The 24,048-nt window shown below is 32.9% G+C and overlaps 4 protein-coding genes and 1 long non-coding RNA gene across 10 annotated transcripts; 3 read left to right on the forward strand and 2 right to left on the reverse strand.

Annotated features, from left to right (window-relative positions):
* The first annotated feature begins 18 nt into the window (after positions 1-18).
* On the forward strand, positions 19-4,609 carry LOC117206741 (striatin-interacting protein 1). Its single transcript, XM_033446333.1, has 13 exons — positions 19-152; positions 183-313; positions 631-747; positions 814-1,097; positions 1,172-1,664; positions 1,742-1,955; positions 2,061-2,215; positions 2,285-2,529; positions 2,606-2,833; positions 2,905-3,076; positions 3,147-3,351; positions 3,449-3,701; positions 3,783-4,609. The coding sequence occupies exons 2-13, from the start codon at positions 227-229 to the stop codon at positions 3,826-3,828; spliced, it is 2,499 nt and encodes an 832-aa protein (XP_033302224.1). The 5' UTR covers positions 19-152; positions 183-226; the 3' UTR covers positions 3,829-4,609.
* On the reverse strand, positions 4,610-12,084 carry LOC117206744 (glucose-6-phosphate 1-dehydrogenase). Of its 3 annotated transcripts, none has more exons than XM_033446335.1 (7): positions 11,887-12,084; positions 7,211-7,335; positions 6,653-7,020; positions 5,964-6,562; positions 5,666-5,871; positions 5,420-5,580; positions 4,610-5,338 (listed from the first exon to the last, which is right to left on the reverse strand). In XM_033446335.1, the coding sequence occupies exons 1-7, from the start codon at positions 11,900-11,902 to the stop codon at positions 5,248-5,250; spliced, it is 1,566 nt and encodes a 521-aa protein (XP_033302226.1). In that variant the 5' UTR covers positions 11,903-12,084; the 3' UTR covers positions 4,610-5,247. The 3 variants fall into 3 exon arrangements, with proteins under 3 accessions (XP_033302226.1, XP_033302227.1, XP_033302228.1); XM_033446336.1 differs by lacking the exon at positions 11,887-12,084 and adding an exon at positions 8,781-8,898; XM_033446337.1 differs by lacking the exon at positions 11,887-12,084 and adding an exon at positions 7,410-7,496.
* Positions 12,085-12,516: 432 nt separating this feature from the next.
* Positions 12,517-13,626, forward strand: LOC117206747 (coiled-coil-helix-coiled-coil-helix domain-containing protein 1). 2 transcript variants are annotated; one of them, XM_033446345.1, is made up of 3 exons: positions 12,517-12,673; positions 13,157-13,289; positions 13,364-13,626. In XM_033446345.1, the coding sequence occupies exons 2-3, from the start codon at positions 13,160-13,162 to the stop codon at positions 13,594-13,596; spliced, it is 363 nt and encodes a 120-aa protein (XP_033302236.1). In that variant the 5' UTR covers positions 12,517-12,673; positions 13,157-13,159; the 3' UTR covers positions 13,597-13,626. The 2 variants fall into 2 exon arrangements, with proteins under 2 accessions (XP_033302236.1, XP_033302235.1); XM_033446344.1 differs by lacking the exon at positions 12,517-12,673 and adding an exon at positions 12,680-12,982.
* Positions 13,627-13,658: 32 nt separating this feature from the next.
* LOC117206745 lies at positions 13,659-16,294 on the reverse strand. Of its 3 annotated transcripts, none has more exons than XM_033446341.1 (9): positions 16,240-16,294; positions 15,996-16,137; positions 15,290-15,472; positions 15,015-15,201; positions 14,812-14,940; positions 14,560-14,745; positions 14,221-14,485; positions 13,935-14,121; positions 13,659-13,857 (listed from the first exon to the last, which is right to left on the reverse strand). In XM_033446341.1, the coding sequence occupies exons 3-9, from the start codon at positions 15,414-15,416 to the stop codon at positions 13,781-13,783; spliced, it is 1,158 nt and encodes a 385-aa protein (XP_033302232.1). In that variant the 5' UTR covers positions 15,417-15,472; positions 15,996-16,137; positions 16,240-16,294; the 3' UTR covers positions 13,659-13,780. The 3 variants fall into 3 exon arrangements, with proteins under 3 accessions (XP_033302232.1, XP_033302231.1, XP_033302230.1); XM_033446340.1 differs by having other exon boundaries at positions 15,996-16,145; positions 16,240-16,291; XM_033446339.1 differs by lacking the exons at positions 15,996-16,137; positions 16,240-16,294 and having other exon boundaries at positions 15,290-15,633.
* A 253-nt stretch (positions 16,295-16,547) lies between these two features.
* LOC117206712 lies at positions 16,548-17,807 on the forward strand. The gene is made up of 3 exons (XR_004487427.1): positions 16,548-16,958; positions 17,076-17,397; positions 17,528-17,807. It is a non-coding gene; the product is annotated as an uncharacterized LOC117206712 (long non-coding RNA).
* The last annotated feature ends 6,241 nt before the right edge of the window (positions 17,808-24,048 follow it).

The following is a 24,048-nucleotide window of genomic DNA, read 5'->3' on the forward strand; positions in this document are numbered from 1 at the left end:
TATTGCAACAATTTTCGATTCCTATCAATAAAATTTTGAATATACCCGGAAACTATTAAACATTATCGAACGTAATATAGTACATCGATTTTTTTTTATTAAGAAATCGATAACAAAACTTGTCGATCAAATATTTGCGGATGATTCGAGTAGTCGAGAAAAAATATCGATTCATAAATTAAGTCTGAGATGCATTACATACTGCATCTCTAATCACTATTAGAAAATGCGTGACGTAGCGATGGATGCGAATGGAAATGGGAAGCGTGATCTTCCCCGAATAGTTCTACAGCAACGAATTATGAGTACCGAAGTGAGTAAATGCTTTGTCAACTAAGTGCGAAAATCCTGCCAAAAATAAGTAACAATTATCGGCGTGGATCAAGTTGTCTCTAACCTTTTTGACAGAAGCCTATACTACTTAATGCCTGGATTATCACAATCTGTTTATCAAATCAAACGATACGTGAATAACGTCTCATATCCTTTTCTGAATAATAATCGTTGAAATTAATATACATAAAATGGTACATACAATACTTATAATTGATATTTTATTGAAGTAAAAAGAATGCTAACATTTAAATAGTAACATTTTGGCATGTCCTTTTTTTTTATTTTTATGTTTAGGAAACATCTAAATCTACGGATTTGGACTTTATTTATGACGATGCGGATAAGCATGCCAATGAAATTGCTGAATTGTACAGCTATTCAGAACAGTCTGAATTACATGTTAACCTCACAGTGAGTATAGACGTCCTCATAATACTCTAGGAAATACTAACACAACACGGATGTGTTCATCCCTAGGCATTTGAAGAGCAAATGGAATTATATAAATTAAGGCCATGGTGGCAAAATTTATCAGAGGCACAACAGAAATCTGTAATTTACAAATTATTAGATCAGTTAGAGGTTTCTAACAAACAATTAAGAATGAAGGCAGCGAGGTGCATCTTGTATTTAGCTCAAGGTTGTTGGGCTGAAGTGCAGTCTGATGAAGAGCAACGAGAATGGACCAGAACAAATGTTATGTTATTATATGAGGCTGGAATTTTCCCAGCATTTGTTGAACTTCTTAATATTGAAATTACGTATGTTGCTTCTTTCTCATAAGAGAGTTTTATGTATCAGTAATTTTTTATAACTCACATTTTTGTATTCTTAGGAATAGTAGGAGAACTGCATCTGCAATGAGGAAAATATCTGTTAGTCTTGATGATTCCACTGATTTAAGAGTAATTTTGTCTGTTTTATATATTATAACAGAGGTGATGAGGGAAGAAATGAAAAATTTAGAACATAGTATTTATAAGAATAATGTTGAATCTTTCAAAGAAGATTTAATAAATCCATATGGCGAAGAGTTGCTTATAGTTAAACTTCTTGGCATGGTGACATACTTCTGTAGTGGAGCAGCTCCACATTTTCCAATGAAAAAGGTTCTTTTATTGCTGTGGAAATTGATCTTGGTATCATTGGGTGGTATTGATACACTAAGGGAGTTAAAAAAACAGTATCGCGAAGAAGTTGGCCTTGATACACAACAAGAAGATACTTTAGAAGTTGCAAAGACTATGAGACCTAGTTCTCCTCCTGTCAGTGCAGCAGATTTGATTGAAACACAAAATCAAAAAAAGAATCATAGATCTTATCGACGAGTATGCTATATTTTTGTGTAAAATATTATTAAAAATTTCTATTTAATAAATTATTATTTGACAATTCATGTTTTCAGTTTCTAATGAAACAAAGTTCATTAGATGAACCAGGTTTGGGAATGGAATATGAAGGTGCAGAAGTGGGGAACAATACTACAAACAATGAAGGTGAAGGAGAAGCTAATGTATTCATGAACCAAACTGTTTTGACTCAGTTACGAACTTACTGTCAAAATGAAAACAATCAACCTCCAATAAGACCTGACACCCCACAACTTACTAAGGGAAAAAGTAATATTTTTATAAATACATTCCAATTTCAAGAAGTGAAAGAATGAAAGAGATATTTCCTTAAAAATATGACATTATTTATCGAAAGAAATATATTTTTCATAGGTTTACCATGGACACCAAAGGTGAGACAAAAGGATGTTGACACATTTCTTGAAGCATCAAGATTAAAATTTGTTGGTTACAACTTGGAAGGAGACAGACAAAGTTTGGCAGGTTTACCACAACCAATACTTGAAGGTGTTAATACACTTAAAAGAGTAAGTTAAATTATCATACATTCTGTACTTGTAAATTTGAAGAAATAAAATGTATATCTATATTTTTAGCATATGTATACATCCTTAGCTGAAATACAAATCCAAAAAGAGGAACAAATGCTTAGAAATCCTATAAGCACTCCAAGGTTTCCAATTCGCCAGACACCAACAGAAATTGTATATCATGCTATATTACCATTTGTACCACAATATATGATTGCACTATTAAAGATTTTATTGGCTGCTGCACCCACCAGTAAAGCTAAGACAGATAGTACCAATATTATGGCTGATGTTTTGCCAGGACAAATGCCGTAAGTTTATAAATCTATGTGGAAAATGTATACTTTAAAGATCTTTTAATGTATAAAATGACTTTATTTCTTGCAGCATGACTGTTTTTCAGTCGATGAAACTCGGTATTGATGTAAGCAGACATAAAGAAATCATTGTTAAAGCAGTATCTGCAATACTGCTTCTTCTGTTAAAACATTTTAAACTAAATCACATATATCAGTTTGAATTCATGTCACAACATTTAGTATTTGCTAATTGCATACCACTTGTTTTAAAATTTTTAAATCAGAATATTCTAGCTTATATAGAGGCTAAAAATGTGTAAGTTCCATTTACAAAAGCAAATCAATCATTAATGGAAGTGTACTTAATAAGTGCGCTTTTCTTTACAGTATTCCCATCTTGGATTTTCCTATGTGTGTTATTGGAGAACAACCAGATGTGTCCCTAGATAATCTTGAAACTGGGGATAATCTACCATATTCATGGAGAAACGTTTTTTCGTGCATTAATTTATTACGTATTCTTAATAAACTTACAAAATGGAAACATAGTAGAATTATGGTGTGTATTATTTTTAATTGTTATACTTGTTTATTTACTATAACTGTTTTAATTTTATCTATCTTTATAGATGTTAGTCGTTTTTAAATCAGCACCCATATTAAAACGTACATTAAAAGTAAGACATGCAATGATGCAATTATATGTCTTAAAATTACTAAAAATGCAAACTAGGTACTTAGGGCGACAATGGCGGAAAACTAATATGAAAACAATCAGTGCAATATATGCAAAAGTTAGACATCGTTTGAACGATGATTGGGCTTATGGCAATGGTAATGTATTCTAGATAATGTCTAACATCATTTTAATATAGAATTTGTATATTTAAAAGCAAAATATAAATAATTTATTTTATTTTTTATTAATTAGATCTAGAAGCACGACCTTGGGATTTCCAAGTAGACGAGTGCGTATTACGTTCTTGCGTCGATCGATTCAATAACCTACGATACACTAATATTCCTAAGGATAAAGATATGGAACCTGTTGATAATTCTGTTACGTCAGTACTCGGGGTGAATATGGAATTAAGCGATGAATTTAAACAACATTATGAATTATGGTTACAACAAGAAGTATTTCAAAGAAGTATTAATTGGGACGAATTATTGGATCCTGAAGGGTGTGAGATTTAAATTTTTAATAAGTGTAATATAATATATATACATATATAATATTAAAATTGTATTTTCGTCAATCATAGACCTGGATCAAATTTTGACGTTTTTATAAATTATATACTATTGTGAAGTGTTCAAAAAAGACATTGCCATATCGATGCATTGGGAACTGAATTTGGTTTGTATACATTGATCAGTGAATAATTCTAAATGTAATGGACATTTAAGAAAGAGACTAGTGACTTTTCAAGGATGGTTTACAAGATAATGTGTAATTTTTTTACATTTATTTGTGTGTATTTAATTCAATGTGCATTACTTGTAGCAATATTTTATTATTACTATTATAGTTGTAAGAGAATATATATAATAATCATAAAGAAGTAGGGTAACTTTATTCAAATATATGGTTCATACCGTTCGCATTCATATTATATAAGTTTCTGTAAATTAAAATGTTAATTTCCAATAATGTAACGAACTGCGAATCGTATACCAGTTGGAACTTCCCGTATTTTATATAATTTTTATATGTACTCTATTTCATTGTGACTCGTCATTGCCTAGTAATACTATTCATCACGATATGGTATTTACAAACATATAAATGTTAACATGTATAATGTATTAATTTAATTTAAATTGCATTTTTTCTTAAAAATTTGCTAATTTTGTAAATTAAATATGTTTTGTTCCTTATTAAATGTAATGAGTGTTTGACCTGTGTGTTACGTGTAGGTGATCTCTTTATACGAGAGAGAGAGAAAGAGCTGAATAGCAAAATCACTTGTATATAAATTCATAATGCAAAAATGTATGAAGCGCTCCTATGGTGCTTTCGTCTTATAGCATTATTTCATTTGATAGGTAAATATTTAAAATGTAGAGTATATAAATTATAGACTGAATATTCAACTTTCTCTTACTTATTTATTGTAATGTATATTTAAACAATTTCAACGCAAAGTACCACATAATTTATGTTATTTTATTTACTGTACAGGATATTTCATGTGATTGGCGTCATGTTTAAATCGTCAAAAGTAAAATAAAATTATGGTCTACATACAAGTTGTAATTTTTAAATGGTTGGAAAAGGTTTTAAAGAGTTATCTACAAATTGCTAAATTTCTTGTATAAAAATATATGTGTAATATATACATATAACATTATATATCTACTATAAATTGTTTCCTGGAATGATATATGTTTAAAAATGAAACAATCACATTTTATTCATAGGTACTTCTGATATAAATATTAACCATATGTTTGAAGTCTTTCAAATACATATGATAATATCTGCACACTCTTTAACTAGTAGAATATATTTTACACTTAAAGGCTGCTTCAAAAGATAGATAAATTCAACTTCTTAATAAATTAAATGCATAAATTAGTTACAATGTGCGTATAAAATTTCGGAAATTACCGTACATACCTTAATGTACGATATGTGGAATGATTACAGATGATGATTTGTGGTATAGTTTTTTGCGATCTGTATAGTATATGTATATATTTTACAGTACTAATGTTACAAAAATCTTAGTGTCTCGCCCATTTGTAAGAACCGTAATAGTTGAAGTTATTTGTCTTTGCCATTTCATCGGCTTCTTTAGGTCCTCGTGAACCATAACTAAATTTGAAGAGTATACGTTATTAATTAGAAAAATAACAAACAAAAATACTTTTTTGATTGGCAGAAAGACTAACTTACCTATATGGAACAGGTTTGATCTTTTCATTTTCTATTCGATGAAGCAGAGGCGTGAAAATTCTCCACGCTTCCGAAAGTTCATCGTTACGTACAAAATGCATTTGCGAGCCGCAAAATACGTCCAAAATTAATCGTTCATACGCGTCCGGGAGTTTCAGGCCCTACATAATCACATGTATTAATAGAAATATCTCTAAAGTTTCTATATACACACAAACATAATAAATAGGGAATCCTTGAACCTACCTTGTACCTGTAACCATACGTAAGGTCTAACTCCGTTTCCTCCATGTCGAACGCGATACCAGGCGACTTTGTCATCATTTTAATATACAACGCTTCACCTGGTTGTACTCTAATTACCAATTCATTCCTCTTCGCTTTTCCATCGAATATATCACCAGATACATCCTGATATTGTATTCTAACTTCTGCTTTTCGTTCATTTAACGCTAATCATAAATATACCACCACGTTAAAAAAAACAGATCATATATTAAAAAATTAATCATTTTTTTAAATCGATACGCTTATATCATTTTACCTTTCCCACACTTGAGGATAAACGGAACACCGTCCCATCGCTCGTTATTAATTCTTAACACGGCGAGAGCGAATGTGGGAGTGTTAGAACCAGCCGGTACAGTTGAATCATCCAAATAACCAAGTCGAGCATCAGGATCAGTCGATTCAGGATTACCAACGTATTGACCTAACACAACATTCTCCAACTCCAAAGACTTTATGCACTTCAGCACTTTTACCTTCTCATCTCGGATGTCATCTGGATGACAAGACACCGGCTTCTCCATCGCAACCAACGATAGGATTTGCAACAAATGATTCTGCATGACATCCCTAATGATACCGAATTCATCGAAGTAGCCGCCTCTTCCTTGCGTACCAAACGGTTCTTTAAATGTAATTTGTACAGAAGCAATGTTATCCCTGTTCCAGGTTGGACCAAATACTCGATTACCAAATCTCAGAGTCATCAGATTTTGAACCATTTCTTTGCCTAAATAATGGTCGATACGGTAAATCTGATCTTCTTTAAATAACGACGCTAGGTGATCGGATAGATACTGTGACGTAACTGTGTCACGACCAAATGGTTTCTCTATAATCACTCTGGTCCAGCCTCTTTCAAAGAAAAGAAATGCATGTATATTTTATATGACGTCGATCTTAGCATAAGTCGTAAGATAATTGTGAAATATATGCACAACTCACTTGTTACTCATACAAACGTTCCTAATATGTATTGTTACGCTTTCAAAAACGCTCGGAGGCAAGGCCAGGTAGAACAGTCTGTGAGTGATTTGATAGTTTTGTTCGTATTTCATCAGTTCATTGTTCAGCGCTTCAAATCCTTTCTGTGAATCGTACGTACCAGCGACATAGTGATTCAGTTTCCAAAACTCCTCGTATTTCTCCTGCTCGTCTGGTTTCACTTTCATGTATGGATGACACTTTTCTCTTAATTGATCCACAGTCAGGTTTGTGCGCGCGTAACCGACGAATGTGGTGGGTTTTGGTAAAAGATTGTCTCTGAACAGCCACCATAGCGTTGGATAGATCTTCTTCCTCGCTAAATCGCCCTAAATTTAGCATGAAATTTCTCGGTTAGTCTTTTTTGCTGTAAATAACTTAACTAAAAATAACTTAAAATCTGTATATTATTATTATAAAATTATTATTCGGATTTATTAGTTATCTTTTTTATCATAATTTTTTTTAATTAATACTCATATTATTATTGCTATATTTAGAAAGAAAAACTCTACTTACAGAAGCTCCGAGGGTAACAAACACGTGAGGGTACAATCTATCGAAATGGATACCCTCAAGATGATCCATTTCATCCGATTTCAATGATTGCCTGATGAAGCGCAGGCTTTCCTCTGTGGACATTTCTGTAAAACAGAAGAGATCGTCGTACAGAGTACTTGTGTTACTGACAAATTCATTTAAAAATAGCTATTAGTACCGTGGAGTTGGTACGCGTCAAAATTGATTTGAACTTTCCACGACACGAAATATATTTTTGCTGGAATATCACGCGTAATTAAGCGTATTCGTTCTTAAGTTGAATATTTAATGGAATATTCAATTTCATTTCGCGAAAAGAAAGAAAAATTGAAATATCGAAAAATTAAAAATTTAAGAAGGACAAATTGAAAGGAAGGGATGAGAGATACTACGAAACTGGACGTATCAAAGTCATTTTAAAGTCACTGGAACTTGAAATACTTGTTGTCGCGAGTTCAAAGAGCGGAATTAATTAAATACACGTGTAGATAAAATAACAAAATTTAGTCTAATTCAAGTCACAAAGGTGAAATTTTATTTTTATTTAAGATTTTATCGTTGATAAAAGCTATAAGCTTAAAAAGCTGATATATATTTTCAATGTTTGCTTTCTTTTAAATCAAATATTTAATTATATAGCTTTGTAATCAGCCAACATATCATAGTCCTCTTGACCAAACACTTTTATCTAACGAAAGTGAAATTGTACGGGAGCTTGCAAGATTCTGAGATTGATAAATATTGATAATGATTGGATAACAACCTAATCACAGCAGAAAAGCTATGATAAAATACGTAGAAAATTGTAGTTACGTTTTTTAATTTTATAATATTTTATTATTCGATCGTGTATTGGAATAAAAACGAACGAATAAAAGGATAACATCATTGATTAAAACTTATGTGTTAGCAGAGGTGCCATGGAATATCTAAACATACAAAATGTATGCCGAACATATGTATTTAAAAATATACGTTTATTATTCAAATTAACTTCCACAAATCTTACGTAACGACAATAAAGTTAACCATAACGTAAAACATTTTTTATCCAGCACAAAACACGCGAACATGGGATTGAATAAAAGTGAAAAATATCTGTAAAAAGTCAAAAAGTAATTTAAAAAAAAAAAAGAGCTGGAAGCTTTCAAATTCAAGAAATACGAATTATATAATATTATTAATATTCTATATAATGTAAGTACACATTCAACTCAGGGGCTCCAATTTGAAGCACAATTTGCGGTCACAATTTTACGTACAATTACACAAATCAATCGATTTATTGATTATTTGTAAACAACAGCATCGAGATCTCACGCAAAATAAGAAATTTCAATTCTTTGAAAATATACAATTTTCTGTCTTAAGCGATTTTTTTTTTTTTTTTTTAATAGATGTACACAGCCCGATATAATTACTTTCCTTATCGCTTATCCATGGTTAATATATTCCATTCTACGAGCCATATTTCGACACACCTCTAAAAATGCACCGATAACAAAAAGTGGAAGAAAATAATCCTCATAAGCACTTTAACAAAACTTACTCATCATTTTGACGAAAAATTCCTTAACAAAGCTTAGTGTAGAAAATCAAAATTTTCCCCGGAAACGTAACCCGATCAGAAGTAAGAGGAACGTCCAAAGCCCACTGTGCGCTTCAACTGTTTAACTCGAACTAATCGTCACGATACTCACGATCGACACAGTCACTATTTTACAGCCTCGGAAAGATGCAAGGTTTCGAAGCAGAAACATACCTGGACGTCGGTCGAAGATAATTGCGAATTAAGCTCCATAAAGCAATAAGGTATCTCAAATTCTTTGTATTTTTCTATTCCTTTCAATCGAGCCAACGATAGAAAGAATATAATGTCTATGGTCATACCATAAATTAAACTCTTCGTTTATTTCTTTAGGATGTTTACATTGAAAAATACCATTGCGAAAAGCATTGTTTTTCTGTTAGAATTAGTTTCTTACTCTTTTGTATTATCTTTTCTTCTATTCTTACTGTTGGTTTCTCTTAAACTGTATATTTATTTTAACAGTTTGTATTTTATGCATAAGAAAATTATAAAAAAAAAATAAATGGTTAATTATAACGAAAATCTAATTTCTTATCTGTTTTCACATGTAACTGTAACGGATAAGTACAAATATAAATCATAGTGAAATTGCAACATATCATATCGTTGTGCGATTACATAATTATAATATTACTTTTTTTTCGTTACAGTAGATTTCCAATCTTTTCCTTTTAGCTCGCAAATCAAAATTCATGTTATCATAAGTTTATTTCATTTGATATCTTCAATATATGGACAATTAATAAATTAAATATGTAATTTTATCTGCTTTTAATAACAATTGGTTATTAATTAACTTAGTCTTAATGGTACATTTACGAACTTCCTTCGAATGATAGTTACGAAAACATGTTAGGGACTGAATTAAAAAACTTGTTATTTAATTAAGTTTTGCTATTTAAGAGACCTGAGAGTACCTACTATTACCTGCGACGGTGCGTAGTAGAGACTACGAGTAGAAATCAAGGACATGATAATGTAAAAAGTAATAGCTAAAATTAATTATTCAATATCGAACTAACTATTCGTTATTGAATGTCAAGGTACTTTTTATCATTAATACACATTAATAATAAATAGTAACTATTGGCATGTTATGTTGATCATTATTACAATACGACTTTATGCATTATCAGGTGTAATTCTTATGTAGTAACTTGAGTACATACATCTTCGATCATTTCTATATTTTTTTGTTATTTAGTTCGTTTTTCAGGTAAACTTATATAAAAAAATTATTTACGTCAATAAAGTTATGTCACGATCAACACACCTTCCATGACATCAATTTACTGTGAAAGCGTGTATGTATGTGCTATACATGCATATGAACACATAAAATGGCTACGTGTGAATCTCGTAAGAGCCAATGACTTTGCAACAAAAAGTGAGTCATAGTCATATCCTATGTGAGTTGGTTGACGTTTGCTCTTGAATAATGTCAGAAATTCTGATAGTATTCATATATAGATTTGTTAAACAAGATATATATCCTAGTACCATTTTCATAACCAAGCTTTACAATTTACACACGTTAATAATATGCTAAACAAATCAAAACAACGACGTAAACTTAATCTTCGATTAATACACCGTGAGATAGATAAGGTAGTCTGACGTTCTCATTGCTGTGAATACAAAGATTTTAATTAACATTTTATGTTAATTTAATAGAAACTGAACGTGTTTATGTATCTTTGGTGCATATAAATATTGTATAAGAAAAGTACTATTGTAGTGAATGAAACGCATAATATCCGGACTAAAAAAAAAAGCATGACTAAGAAATAAAAACCAAAATTACACTATGATCTTATACCGAAGTATAAGAATAATATATAGTACGTTATCGTGGAATTTTAATTTAAATTTATTGTTTTAAAATTTATATATATTTTATTTTCTATATAAATATCGTTTAATTACGTAAACATTACAAAAAAATTTTATTTATTTGTACTAGTATCTTTCTTCACCTTTTTTTATTATCATTGCATAAAATAGTGATCGATTTTATGGTAGCGTAATTTACTTGTAGGTTAGGAAAATCACGATTTGTTGTCCTACTATAATCTTCGCGATAATTCACAGATAAGTTACGAAAAATGTTAAACAATAACATTCCGGATTTTTATTTAAAAGTTTTCTAAAGATATGAAGTTGTTATGGAATTCACTGTTCGATATTCTTTGCGTAAAGAATACTCCACATCTATGTTAATCTAAGTGCGCATAGCCTGATAAGTTTTTTCACGCATTTATCAACAGTAACGCGTGACGTAACACAAAAGTCGCGCGATCCATATACGCAGTCTCATTGCTTCAAGTAGTTTAATTTCTTTTAAATCTTCAGACACTTATCCGCGAATCAATCCTTCTAATAATATATCGAATAAATTTCTGGAAATCAGTTTTTAATGTTTTAGTGAAGTTTATGATACATTTTTATATTTGCAATTCAGTTTCATAAATATATGATACATAAATACATTAGATAACTCAAAATGTATATTCGTATATTCGTAATAGGCCGTACCATTTGATGCAACAATTTTCAATGTCAAATTGATGTCGTAGACGTACTTTTCAATCCATTTACAATGACTTGCAGGAATATAGAATGTCACACGCATAAAAGATGCAGTTTATTTTTAAATATTTGTTGCAATAACGCATGTTTAACGATAATAATATAAGACATATAAAACAGTAAAATCAACAATATGCTGTTTAAGACATACATATATACTAAAGGTTTGCTGGTAAATATATCAAGATAAACATAATGTTAATATCTTTTTCTAATTATCTTTTATCAGAACGTGCTATAAGAAAAAAAATCTAATTGTATGATCCTGCAATATAAATATACTACCCAAAAAAATAGTAACTTCAACGATTTCATAAAAATTGTACTAGAAATATTACCAATATAATAAAACTTTAGAAATGAATTTAGTATTATTATTTGTTTAGTATTATTATTTTCGAACATATATACACATAAAGGAGAGGTGGATAATTTACAATATATAAATGAGTATATAAATGAGTGAAAAACTTACTTCTTACTTTTTCCATTGTAAACACAAGAAAATATAAAGAATGTAAAATAATAGAAAGTACAACTTCACAAGTATTCTGTTGCGTATTACAGGAATTATTTGATGTATTTCGAGGTGATTATAAAAGATTCACGAAATTAAGGTTACGCTGAAAAACATAATGCGGTGATTCACGCATGAACTGATCAACTGGCATTTGAAAATCCTGTTCGTAAACTTATTTCTTGCAGTACCCCGCCACCCTTATTTTGGGCCAATCTCGTGCTCTTCTTCCTTTCTCTTATTCTGTATATGAAGTTTACGCCTTCTTATATCAAACATTTAAGGAATAGAAATAAACATTTTATTTCTTAACTGTTAAGTATTATTAAGATCTTTGGATATGATTTTTTATGATGTATATATATATACTAACAATAATATATAATCTGTCCCACAATCATATAAACAGGTCTCGATACTTGCTAGGGAAAACCATCTGAAAATTGAGCCGTATCTACTCTTGAAAAATCAACATAAAAGATTGACAAAGTCTACATTCTTACGAGAGAGACAGAGATGAGTACAGTATCTCTGTCTCTGTCTGAGATATTCACAGCATGTCAAGCATGCGCAAAACGACAACCTTCCTGTCTTCCATGTTTATCTTTCACAGTTAGTCACGACTCAATTTTCAGACGATTTTCCCTAGGCTTCGGTATCGAGACGTATTAATATGATCGTGATCTGTCCAACAGGACGAGGCAGTAAACGTAAACAAAATCTGACACTCAACTTTCACTAATCGGTAATCGATAGTTGCAATCGCAGCAATCAAATTTTATTTACACTTGCTCCTTCGTCTCATTGGAGAGATTGTATAACGTAGTAAATTTTAGTAAAAAAAATACATCCTGTACAATGTTATTTTGAAGTTAATTTATAATAACTATATACAAATTGAAATTTTGTATAATGTAAATATGAATATAAATTATGGTGCTACTATTAGCAATCAATGAGTTATTATCAATTGAGTTGATTCGTTAATCCTTGATAGTGGTAGGCGCCATCTGTTACGAAACGTTTTCCTTCTAAATAAATTGTGATATCAAAGGTATATTGTTAACTGAATGAAATAATTACTTAAAAATGTATTTTTAGAGGATTTTTGAAATGTTATGATACTGTATCGGTTGATATTAATAATAATTAGTGAATTCTGTAAAAAGTTCAACCTTACATTTCTTAACCTCATATTTATAATCATTTAATAATTTTTCATTTCTAGAAAATGAAACTAAGCTCAATATATTTGAAACGTAGTCCAAGAGCGGCTCAAAATGTAAATAAAGTGCCGTTTAGCGAAGTGATGCCTTTAAAATTAAAAAATAGAGTTTGTGGGGGCACAATGAAAACTCTTGGTAAATATTATATTTCATAGTATAATGAAATCTTTTTATAGCACTATTATAAATAATGCTCTTACGTATTTTAGAGGATAAATGTTTATATGAAATGACATTACTATTTGGATGTTGGAAAGAAAATGATTTTGAAAAAGGCATGTGTGACAAAGAAATTAAAAACTTGTATGGATGTTATAACAAATATATGACAAGTGCTGCTACACACAAGGAACAACAAAGAATTGAAATTCCTGCTCCTAATGCTAAAAATCTTACAAGTAAACAGGTTACATACCTTTTACGTATGTATCCAACTGTTTAATGATTTTAAATAAAATGTTAGAGTATTATAAAAAAAATACTTTTATTGTCACCTGTATGAAATTCATGTTTTTGCTATTATAATGGATATTATATATTAATATATTAGTAAATATATATTAATTAATTTATATTTATAATAATTAATATATAATAAAAATAAGCAATAATTAATTTGATTTATACTACAAAAGAGCTTCTGTACTAGTCTGTCTATTTGCCTGTGCTTGCAAACGTTTGACACTTAATCGTGTACAATAACCTATATATGGATAAAAGCAAAATGATTTTAATCAACTGTATTCAATTTATATTATAGCAGAAGATCAGAATACGTACGGACTGGATGTTTTGTAGAAATAGATGTAGTTTCTTGTATGGTACTTAACTGATGTTCAATGCGTTTTAACGCTTTATAATTTTCTACTTGTTCATCTCTGTAATAATAATATGTACAAATTAATGTAATAGCACAAAGAGTGAGAGCTATTTTTCTATACATCCATGTTGTACTCACTAAGCTGTCCTAAATTAAAAAACAAAAATTAATTTCTTTATGTTTACTGTTTAGTAGTATAAAAAAAATAATATTAATAATACTTTCATAAATCCAAATCTATATTACCTTATTGTCAATGGAATGATACACATTATCATAATATTGAACTAACATTCGTTCTACAATAACGTTTAAACTTAGGATTGTGAAGAGAGTGATTCTAGCATCCGCAGTTCTCTTAGAAGAACTAAACGCTGCAGACAAAATACAACTGATTGTGTAATATATAATGGACTGAAACCAAGAGACTTCTCCAACAATCCAATTTTGAAATGTGCGAACATATGAAAAGATTTGGAACAATAATTCTCTTTGATCTTTTGCTGATTCTCTATAATTAGTAATTTTAGACTATCATTGATAGAAATTTTATTTACTACATGTAAAAAACTTTGATGTACTTACTTAAAATCTCTAACCAGGTTGTTAACACTTTCAGAAGAAGACTTTAATACAGAACCAAGTTCTTTTCCATGAGATAAAAGCTTGTTTTGCATTTGTAGACTCTGCTTTTGACTTTCAAGCATGTTTCCTTGTATTTCCGAAGCTTCTAACAATTGTTCCCTCATCCGAGTGGAAACTTGGTATAATCTATAATAAAAGAAAATAATATATTTTTTCCAAAACATATCAGTGGTTAAACATAAGAGAACTTACTGTTTAATGGTATTGTCAGTTTCAGCTCGCCAAGCTTCATAATTTAAATAAAAACACATGTGTATAGTGTGCACATAAAATTCATTATACACACTAAATGCCCTATCTGACATATTATTAATGCACTTACTGTAAAACCAATGAATTATTAAATAAATGTAATAAAGTCAATGTATATATATTAAAAAGTATAATAAATTTACCGGCGTTGATTTTCTGCATCAATAAGATGACAATCATAAGTTTTATGTCCAGAGTCGTCTAAAAAACAATTTGTCAATTTTAAAGCAATAAGAGCATGCTCTTGATCGTTTAATTTATCACAACTAACTTTTATTGTATTGATAACAGTCTGCCAACAAATCCCATGTTGCGATAAGGAAGATTTTGCTATATATAATACCAATAATAACATAATTTATATAATCAATTATAAGATAAAAATGTGTTTTTATGTATAGGATTAAATAATATATACCTTTAATCATTTGGTACTGTTTTTCTCCTAATTCTTTCAATATTGCACTTCCATCAATTGCAAATAAGAAAGAAATAGGAAGGAACAGAAAAAAAGTCACTTTATATTCCTTTAATATTTTTAACATTGCGTACGTTTTTCTTTTTAAAATTCAGTATTTGCTTCAGCAGTACATCATGTATACTAAAATTATAAATATACATGTCAAACAAGTCTTAATTACGCATTACTATTCTTTTGCACCAATTTGTGTAAATCAATTTGACTGCTGTACTAGCATTTATATTAATCAGGTAGTCAAATGTTGAATTGTAGTCAAACGTAGTACACATACATTAATACATACATTAAAAATAAATAAGAATTCACTTTGTAACATGCAGAATCCTTTTCTTAACAACTATAAAATTTTAAAAATATACTTTTCACTTAACTTTTGAGTAAATTTTATATAGAAATTAAATGTCAATGAAAGCAAACATTCCTACTTGTAACGGCTGGAGGCGCTAAAACATTATGGCGCCTTTTTAAATTTGTTGTTTACCAAAATTTCAATAATTTAACTAATAAAATTGTATAAAATACTTATGTTATTTTTACTTTTCTCTTAACATAAACTGATCACGCTCCATATTTTGCATTTTATTTAAATAGCGAATATTTGAGACTATGAGAGCTTAAAATTAGTGACACGTACTATACAAACCTGTAACATACACTATAATAGCGTTACCATCCTCGCTGAAAAGTGCCTGCACATAGAATATAGTACTGCCGGGTTAACTGACCGGAATTTTGCTCCTTTAAGTGGCCATTGCTATCCCCACCAGTTCTTGAAGCTACGTGAACTGAAATTCTAATGTTATGTACGTATACAAATATGTAAAATTTACGCATCTCACTCATGCTTAATGGAGGAGAGAAACATTTAAGATTTCCTAGAAATATACCTTTTTCTATAATTGGCCAAATGAAAACTCTACTCGTGGCCAATTATCGGATCGCTATACTGTATTCAGTAACGCGACGCAATTCCTGATTTGCGCGCCACCTTGTACACGACTTTATTATCACTTTGAAATGTCGGTACATATTATCCATTTTGTTGCAATTTTAAACTTTATATATATTTCTTAGATTTTAATATCAGATAGACATATATTTAATCATATAGATCATACAATTTTTTAAATTTAGAACATTGGTTTTAAATCTTAATCTCATAATCTTTCTCTAACTAGGAAGCTTCAGTACTTACAGATAAAGAAACAAAGAGGAGTAACAAGGTTTAACATACAAAATGTTATTAAATAGCTGTAAATAGCTGGATACTAAATAACTATAAAATGGGAACTAGTAAGTGTTTTGCAAATAGTGAGATACATCTAATCTCAGTTTCATCCATTGTCTCGTATACGATACGCGATTCCCAAGGAGGCTTTCGAAAAGACAACGTGTTACAGCAGCGAGACTGGCAATCAGCCACTATCTTTTGCCATTGAATTTGGCCGGACCGAAAATAAGTGGTCGGTATCGAGATAGGAACAGTGACACAGGTTCGATCTTCTCTTTCGCGTCTTAAAGACCGGTTTATTCTCCGGCGAGCACCGGACACATTTCGCGGGATCGTTATTTCAACAACAGTAATTCGCTGTGTAACATATAAAAGGTTTGAGAGAAAAAATGATCTTGTATCAACATTTTATTTCATTTAATAATTTAGCTAATTCTTAAACAACGTTATTAATTTGCGTTTCGTATTATCGAATTCGTATTAATTGGTTAGGTACATAGTGAGACATAAAACAGCGAATATAAGTTGATAGTGTTTGTGTATGTCACGAACAATGTCTACACATATCGTTCTACTAATGAACAATATTTCTGCGCATACACCTAAAAGAAACGCAAACAAATATTTTCTGAAACCGATAAAATGATGCATCCTCGTAATAACCTCAATGCACATACTGCAAAATCATTTAACGAAATCTACCATAAAAGAGTACTAGTCGAACGAAGCATCGAACACGATAAAGATAAGAGATTTCTGTAGAAAAATTACGAGTAGCAAGAGAATTATTACTGCGTTCGAGCAAAACGAGAAGGTAATCAATGGAAGTATAAGAAGCCTGTTTGACGTCACTATTGTAAACTGTACATCATGTGAGATTAAAAATAAATGTAACCCGGAAAAGCATTCAATGTCATATAACTGCGATTTTATATCTGTTCCAGATTCCCAGTCAATTTTCCCGCGTCCAGCAAATCTCGTACCAAAACAATGCGGACACGCTCGTTCCTGATCTCCGGCTTTGCTCTAAATCGAAACGCTCTGATCGTGATAAAAATACATTTTGCGAGTGTGACATACTTAGACGCGGGGAAAAATCGATGTCGACCTATGTTGAGTGTCAATGATTAACGACTCGCTTAACAGAAATTGCTAGCAGCTAAGTAAAACGAGACGCTTGTCGATATTCTGATTAATTAGCTCTTGCCTCCTACCGGAACAATCGGATCGTAATTCGATAGCTCGCTGTTTCGCAACGTGCATTTCTGAATTTTGACCGACGTTCTTATACAGGACATCGCTGTATGTATTATAATTTCCACTCTTCCGTTAAATGATTGGTATCAATTATCGGAGGTCAGGGTACGCGATTATCTCGACGAGTGGCATGAAAAAACTACACTAGTTGCTAACAGTCTTTAAAATGTTTCCTTTAAAATAGCTTTCAGAAAAAAAAACGAGGATAACACGTACGCTATGAAAAAGTAGTACTCTGACAGTGCAACTGCTTGCGGAATGCAACTTTAAATAACAAGAAAAGTATTATTGGTAATTTGTGGAGGCTTAACGTAGGGATTTGATTAACTCTAGATCTGTTGTTCAGATTTCTTCACGGATCCTTCACGATATACTTCATATTATGGTAATTTGAAGTAGTCAGTAATGGTACTTGGATATTTGTAAAGATGGAATGAGCCTGGAATTAGTATGCATATATGTACACATATGTACTAGGTACATATGTATTACGCTGCGTTAACTAATCGTGACTCGGGATATTATGCGATCAGTTATCAGGGGAGCCATAAATCTAGCAAATCTCAAGATGTGAGACGCACAGATACTCGATACATTTATTTATTTTACACGCAGAACATTAAAAGGCATCGCATCATAAGATCAGGATTAAGAACTGATAGAGATAACAAAATAACCACTTAACGAAGCAGACTTTTAATCGGTCGATGTGGCACTACCGTAATTAGATTTGTTTGAACGAGGTTCCTTGTATCGATCTAGCTTTATTTATTACATTGACCACTTTTTGTTGAAAAATTGTAACGATGAATCCGAATCCTGGGGAGCCTCATCTTTGCACGAAAGAGATTCTGAATCTGTTCTTCGTTAAAATCTTTTGCGTTTGTCAAAGAAAGACGCTTAGCTGGGATATGAGATAGCGACCTAAATTCAATAAACTTAATAGGGCGATAAACATACCTGTTATCAGATTCGATTGTTGGTGCTTACGTTTAAGTACGCAGCTTGTGTTTCCGTCAGGCACGATAATTATCATCCAGTTGTTTAGATCTGAAAGAATCGAAGAGAAGCCTATCTTCGTGAGTACAGGAGCGGAAAGGAACTAAAAGGGGATAAGGACTAGAACGATCAACACTAAGGAATCATTGACGCTATTCGAACTCGAGAGTCTTTCAATGATTCCTTCTTCTCTATTCAACCACAAGAGGTATGGGTCGGTTTCAACGAGCTTTCAGCCAGCAAGCAAATTGTTCGTCTCTCGTACGAGTTTCTTCCTATTTTTTCTTTCTTCTTATTTTTTCTCCTCTTTCTCGTAGTCCAAGCGAAATACACTGTTATGGGATAACGATGGAATATTTTTCATCGAAGGAAGAAAGACAAAGATGGCAGAAAGAAAACGATCAAACTTCGGTCTTGTCAGATGTTTCGAAATGGTAGACAGGAACTTTGACTAACGACGGCGGAGTTCGACGATAGCCTTGGAGTACCGTGATCTCGCTGGCTGGTTCTGATTTTCAGACGGAAATTTGCGTCAATGACGTACAATGAAGATTTAATAGTTTGGCAAAAAGCCCGACGCAACGTTTATCTCTTCGGATGTTACGGAACCTTTGACGTTGTGTCTCGTCTCTTCGCTTTTTTTTTTTCTTCTTTCTTTTTTATTCATTCAACGGTGCCGTGAGGCAACGTTTCATAAAACTCATCTTCGCTGATTCTTTCCTCCGGTGCGAATAAGCAGATCCATAAATTCTGGACGAGTTACAATAACGGGAGAAAAAAGAAGAAGAAAACGAGAGGCGCGTCTTTCTCCTCGGAACACGAAAGCATTTGGACGCATATATAAAAAGTTTTCATGTATATGTGCATTGTATACAACATTTCGAAGCTTCATTGACGTTGTAACGAATCACCAACGTTATCATATTATTTATAATTATGCTATTATGTCTGCAAAATTTGAAATCAACTTACAAGCATAGACATTCTAACGCATTCGCCGGGAGCATTAGCTTGGCGAGAAATTAATGCACGGCATGAATAGTTGTCTCGAATACGAAATAAGTGCCGAAGACGTTACCACTGAACATTCAAGTTTCTTGATATAACTGATAATTCATTGTTCACATACTTTTGCCATCTCTGTGAAATATATCTTTGCACTGATGACGAGTGTATCTTGTGGCCTCTATACATACACATTTATTTCAGATTTGGTTCATCAAAGCAATATGATCACGATATTCTCGTTGCAGGTAGACCAGTATATTCGCAAAAGTTTCTACAAGCGTTCAAATACTTTCGTGAGAAACTGTACGACATTTGTATGGATTCTACTCTTGTCTCTACCATCGAAAAGTACACAAGTAAAAAATCCAGAAAAAAAGGTCACAATAGCCGATGTTAACTGTCTCAAGCAGCGTTTATTTCGTTTCTTATTAATCAAGTCAGAGCAGTTCTTTAAAAAATCAGTTTCTCGTTCTCGTGACTCTTGGCGAGAACGCGTTACAAGTACGCTTGTGTATCGGAGGTTTCCAGGGGTTTCCCGACAAATGTGGCGACAAGACATTTTATAATAACTATCCCACGTGTTTATCACCGCGTCTACACCATTTACACGTCTAATCATCGTAAACGCTCGAATCGTACCATTCATGTATATTCTATATGCATAAGTTGCGTTCTCCTGACGAGAGGACGTACAACGACGCGTTGGTTCCATCCCCTGTTCGTTCGTACTCGAGGAACAGGCGAGCGCGAAGAAAAGGGGTCGAAAATCAAAAACAAAAAAAAAAACAAAAAAAGAAGATGCTGGACGCAACAAACGAACATGATTCTCCGCATTTCGTTTACTAATTTAACGTATTTTTATCTACACGTACGTGTACGCGCGCGCACCAAATGCGTATCTATTATAACGTCGTATGCGCGCGTGTCAGAGATCAAAGGTTTTGCATTGCCGCTTAAGAAATCACGTTTTACCCTACGAAACTTAACGTTCTTAATCGCGCGTAGGCTGCGGATTATTATGCGTTTATTTTCTATACGAAGGTGAACTTTGAAGGTGAAATCCGAACGTACCGAAGGATGCGTAGAATGCATACAAAGCACGAAACCGTCTGCAAAGTCTGCAAAGCGGAATACCAGCTACGATATTTAACGAGTGAAACGAATTGCTACTTAGATTCCATTTCTTCGGGTGTATTCGTAAATACGTGAAATTGTATAAGAATCCGCAGTCTAATCCATCTGTGGTAGAGCGAAGCACAGGGTGGAGAGAACAAATTAACGAACAAAAGACGGTTCATACGCATACTCTCTCGAGACAGGACTTATCAGAAGCGTGCAGTAGCTCGATGGGGATGGTTATTATTAAGCTGCCGCTGCAACTAATCCACGAAATGAGAACGACGATCCGTTCATGGAAAAGAAAAAAAAAAAAAAAAAGAAAAAACAAAAAACAAAGAAAGTAGAAGATCGCAATGACGATAAGTAAAGGGTGTAATATCGTAGAGGTACTAAAGTCAGTCACTTTTCGTTTTAAGATCGTCCGCCATTCAATGAGGGACGATTCGTTTCTTATTTTCACCTTTTTTTATCTTTTTTTTTATCTTTCTTTATATATGTATATATATACAAATCGAGGTACACAATCAAATACAAGACGATCATAGATATCGTTAGAGGTCGATTCAATTAAAATTAAGTGTAAACGCAATGATGAAAACGCACGAATCGAGGGATTTGTTTTGTTGTATGGTACAATTGATGCGCGAACGATGACAGGCTAAAATATCTTTACGCGTGAAAGACGTTATTATTCTCCTTTCTTTCTCTCCTCATGCGCACACACTCATAATACACGCACATACTCGCATACTCTCTCTCTCATTCATTACTTTTTCCATAATTCTTTCTCTCCGTTGCAGCGGCACATGATCGAACGAAATAATCTCGCTCGCTCTCGCTCACGCGTTTAACGGCGAGCGTTCTGCGACTAAAAAATATAGAAAAGGCCTTAAAGCGGGTAGTAAGTTGACTAAAAACGAACGATAATACAAAATACATATTATCGTGGAACGAATGGTACCACTTTCAGAAAACGATCCGCGGATACAAGGATAAAAGAGTTGCGTGCAGAGACGTACGCGTGCGAAAAACAACATCGTTAAATCGAGGGAGGATATTTATGCATATGCGTGTGTATGTAATATATATATACGCGCATATATATATTTATATATGTATATATATATAACATATATATTTTGTACAGAGTATTTTTCATTTTCATCGTACAAACGTCTTCTAAAGTGTCTTTTACGATGACTCTACGAAATTCTATCGGCAGCATACTTATTTTCGCTCGTTGCTCTACTATTCTCTCATACTTTTCTTCTATTTCTTCCTTATTTCTTCAGACACAGAAATCTTGTTTGTACGACTATCGATCTTACCTTCGCGCGTACTGTGCGTTTTATCGAGCCGATCGACACGATCGTTTTGCGCATTCGTCGATCCTGTGTACAACGAGTTTTTTCATAGAAAATAAAAAAATTAAAAAACAGAGAGAGAGAGAGAGAGAGAGAGAGCGAGAGAGGGGATACAGAGCAAAGAAGTAAGATACGTGTCCGATATCGATTTGATCGACGCGCATGCAGAGATTAAAAATCAGTTGCGTGTTGTTAAAATTCTACGGTTCCAGTCGCTATCGTATATCTCATATGAAAACGATTTGTTTACGAGGCCGGAAAGCTTTTTCGCAAACGGATTAGTTCGACCGCGGCAAACACGCGGCGATACGGTCCGTTGGGAAAGCCGCCAGGATTCTCGTTTCTCTCTCTCTCTCTCTTTCTTTTTTCTTTTCTCCTCCGCCTCTTTCTCTCCTTTCCTTTCTCATTTTTATTTTCACGACGGATCTTCAAGTCGCGTTCGACCGACCCGTGAAAATCAATCGATCTGCGCGATGCTTGTTCGGCCAATAAAACACACAGTGGCGGCGAGAGGCAGTGTTTCACAGCGAATAAAAATGCACGCTTCGTTGGACACGAAATAAAAGTCGTGATACGCTACGGCGCACGATCAATTGGTCGTTCCCTCCGGAAGAGAGACGCGAGTTAAAATAAATATACATCGGAACACATCGTTCTCGTCGCTAGGTAAAAAAGAAAAAAAAAAGAAAATAAAAAAAAGAAGATAAGGACAAATAAAAAAGAAGATACAAAGGAATAGAATATCAGCGAAACTATCTACGATCTACCGGACTTTTTCGTTTTTTTTTCTTTCTTTCCTTTCGCTTATTTCCTGCTACTTCTTCCTTCCTCCTTTCCTTCTCTTCTTTCACGCTTTCGTTTCTCGTCTTCGTGCAACTTCGATTCGATTAACGTTAGTCTCCCGTTCCACTCGTTCCTTACCTAGTATTACAGCTTATAATCGATTACCACTATTCGCTTAACGATTACTTTATTACTTCTTGTAGCTCGAGCCCTTTGTAAACGCTGTTGGGCGTGTTGCGTCAAGGTTCGTCGCTAAACAACACGAATTTTCACCTGACGAGCGTGGTTTCGCCGCTACGATCGATTCGTTTTATACGAATCACGGAATCGGCATTGCGCTCGAACACGACGACGACGACGACGACGACGACGACGACGACGACGATGAACGATGACGTTCGCGTTGGAGATGTTCGATTATAGCGGCGGGAACGCGCGTTAGAAGCGGAGTAAAACGGATCGAGATTCCAATCGTGTTTCACTTTTCGAACGATGACGACTGGCCAAGCGAAAGGGAGAAAGAGAGGAAAAAGAGAGGAAAAAGAGAGGAAAAAGAGAGGAGGCAGCACGGAGATTCACCGGAATGGCGAGATCGGAAAGAGGTAAGGTCACGGAACGAGGCAGCCGGCGTTCAACGAACTTGAAGCCACCACGCCGCGCTGATCAATTCGATAAATCCACGTCCCCGGAGATTAATTCGCCAATCCCCTAATTACCGCGCGCGTAAACGTTTATAACATACGAATGTACGCAGATATGTACGTATTAATTAACAAACTAACTGCCATGATTTTTGCTCGACGACGAAATGAATTTTGCACAAATATTGAAGTATCGGTGAGTGACCACCGACTTGAGATGTTCTTACGCGTTAATATATAAATTATTAAATTATTATACGTATATTAAAACGTATACGTATTTTGATCGAATTT

This window comes from Bombus bifarius, unplaced genomic scaffold (genome assembly GCF_011952205.1).
Source record: "Bombus bifarius isolate JDL3187 unplaced genomic scaffold, Bbif_JDL3187 scf7180000008008, whole genome shotgun sequence".
NCBI classification, from domain to species: Eukaryota; Metazoa; Arthropoda; class Insecta; order Hymenoptera; family Apidae; genus Bombus; species Bombus bifarius.

Bases quoted from the DNA above. Each gene is read 5' to 3' on its own strand.
- LOC117206747 (XM_033446345.1), top strand. From the start codon at position 13,160: ATGAAACTAAGCTCAATATATTTGAAACGTAGTCCAAGAGCGGCTCAA. The intron at 13,290-13,363 runs GTAAATATTATA...TACGTATTTTAG, and splicing joins GGGCACAATGAAAACTCTTG to AGGATAAATGTTTATATGAA.
- LOC117206745 (XM_033446341.1), bottom strand. From the start codon at position 15,416: ATGTTAAAAATATTAAAGGAATATAAAGTGACTTTTTTTCTGTTCCTT. The intron at 14,746-14,811 runs GTAAGTTCTCTT...CTTTTATTATAG, and splicing joins ACTGACAATACCATTAAACA to ATTATACCAAGTTTCCACTC. The intron at 13,858-13,934 runs GTACGTATTCTG...ATCCATATATAG, and splicing joins TTCTACAAAACATCCAGTCC to GTTATTGTACACGATTAAGT.
- LOC117206744 (XM_033446335.1), bottom strand. The intron at 5,872-5,963 runs GTAAAATGATAT...ATTTATGATTAG, and splicing joins TATCCTCAAGTGTGGGAAAG to CGTTAAATGAACGAAAAGCA. The intron at 5,339-5,419 runs GTAAGTTAGTCT...CTTCAAATTTAG, and splicing joins ATCAAACCTGTTCCATATAG to TTATGGTTCACGAGGACCTA.
- LOC117206741 (XM_033446333.1), top strand. From the start codon at position 227: ATGCGTGACGTAGCGATGGATGCGAATGGAAATGGGAAGCGTGATCTT. The intron at 314-630 runs GTGAGTAAATGC...TTTTATGTTTAG, and splicing joins AACGAATTATGAGTACCGAA to GAAACATCTAAATCTACGGA. The intron at 748-813 runs GTGAGTATAGAC...GTTCATCCCTAG, and splicing joins AATTACATGTTAACCTCACA to GCATTTGAAGAGCAAATGGA.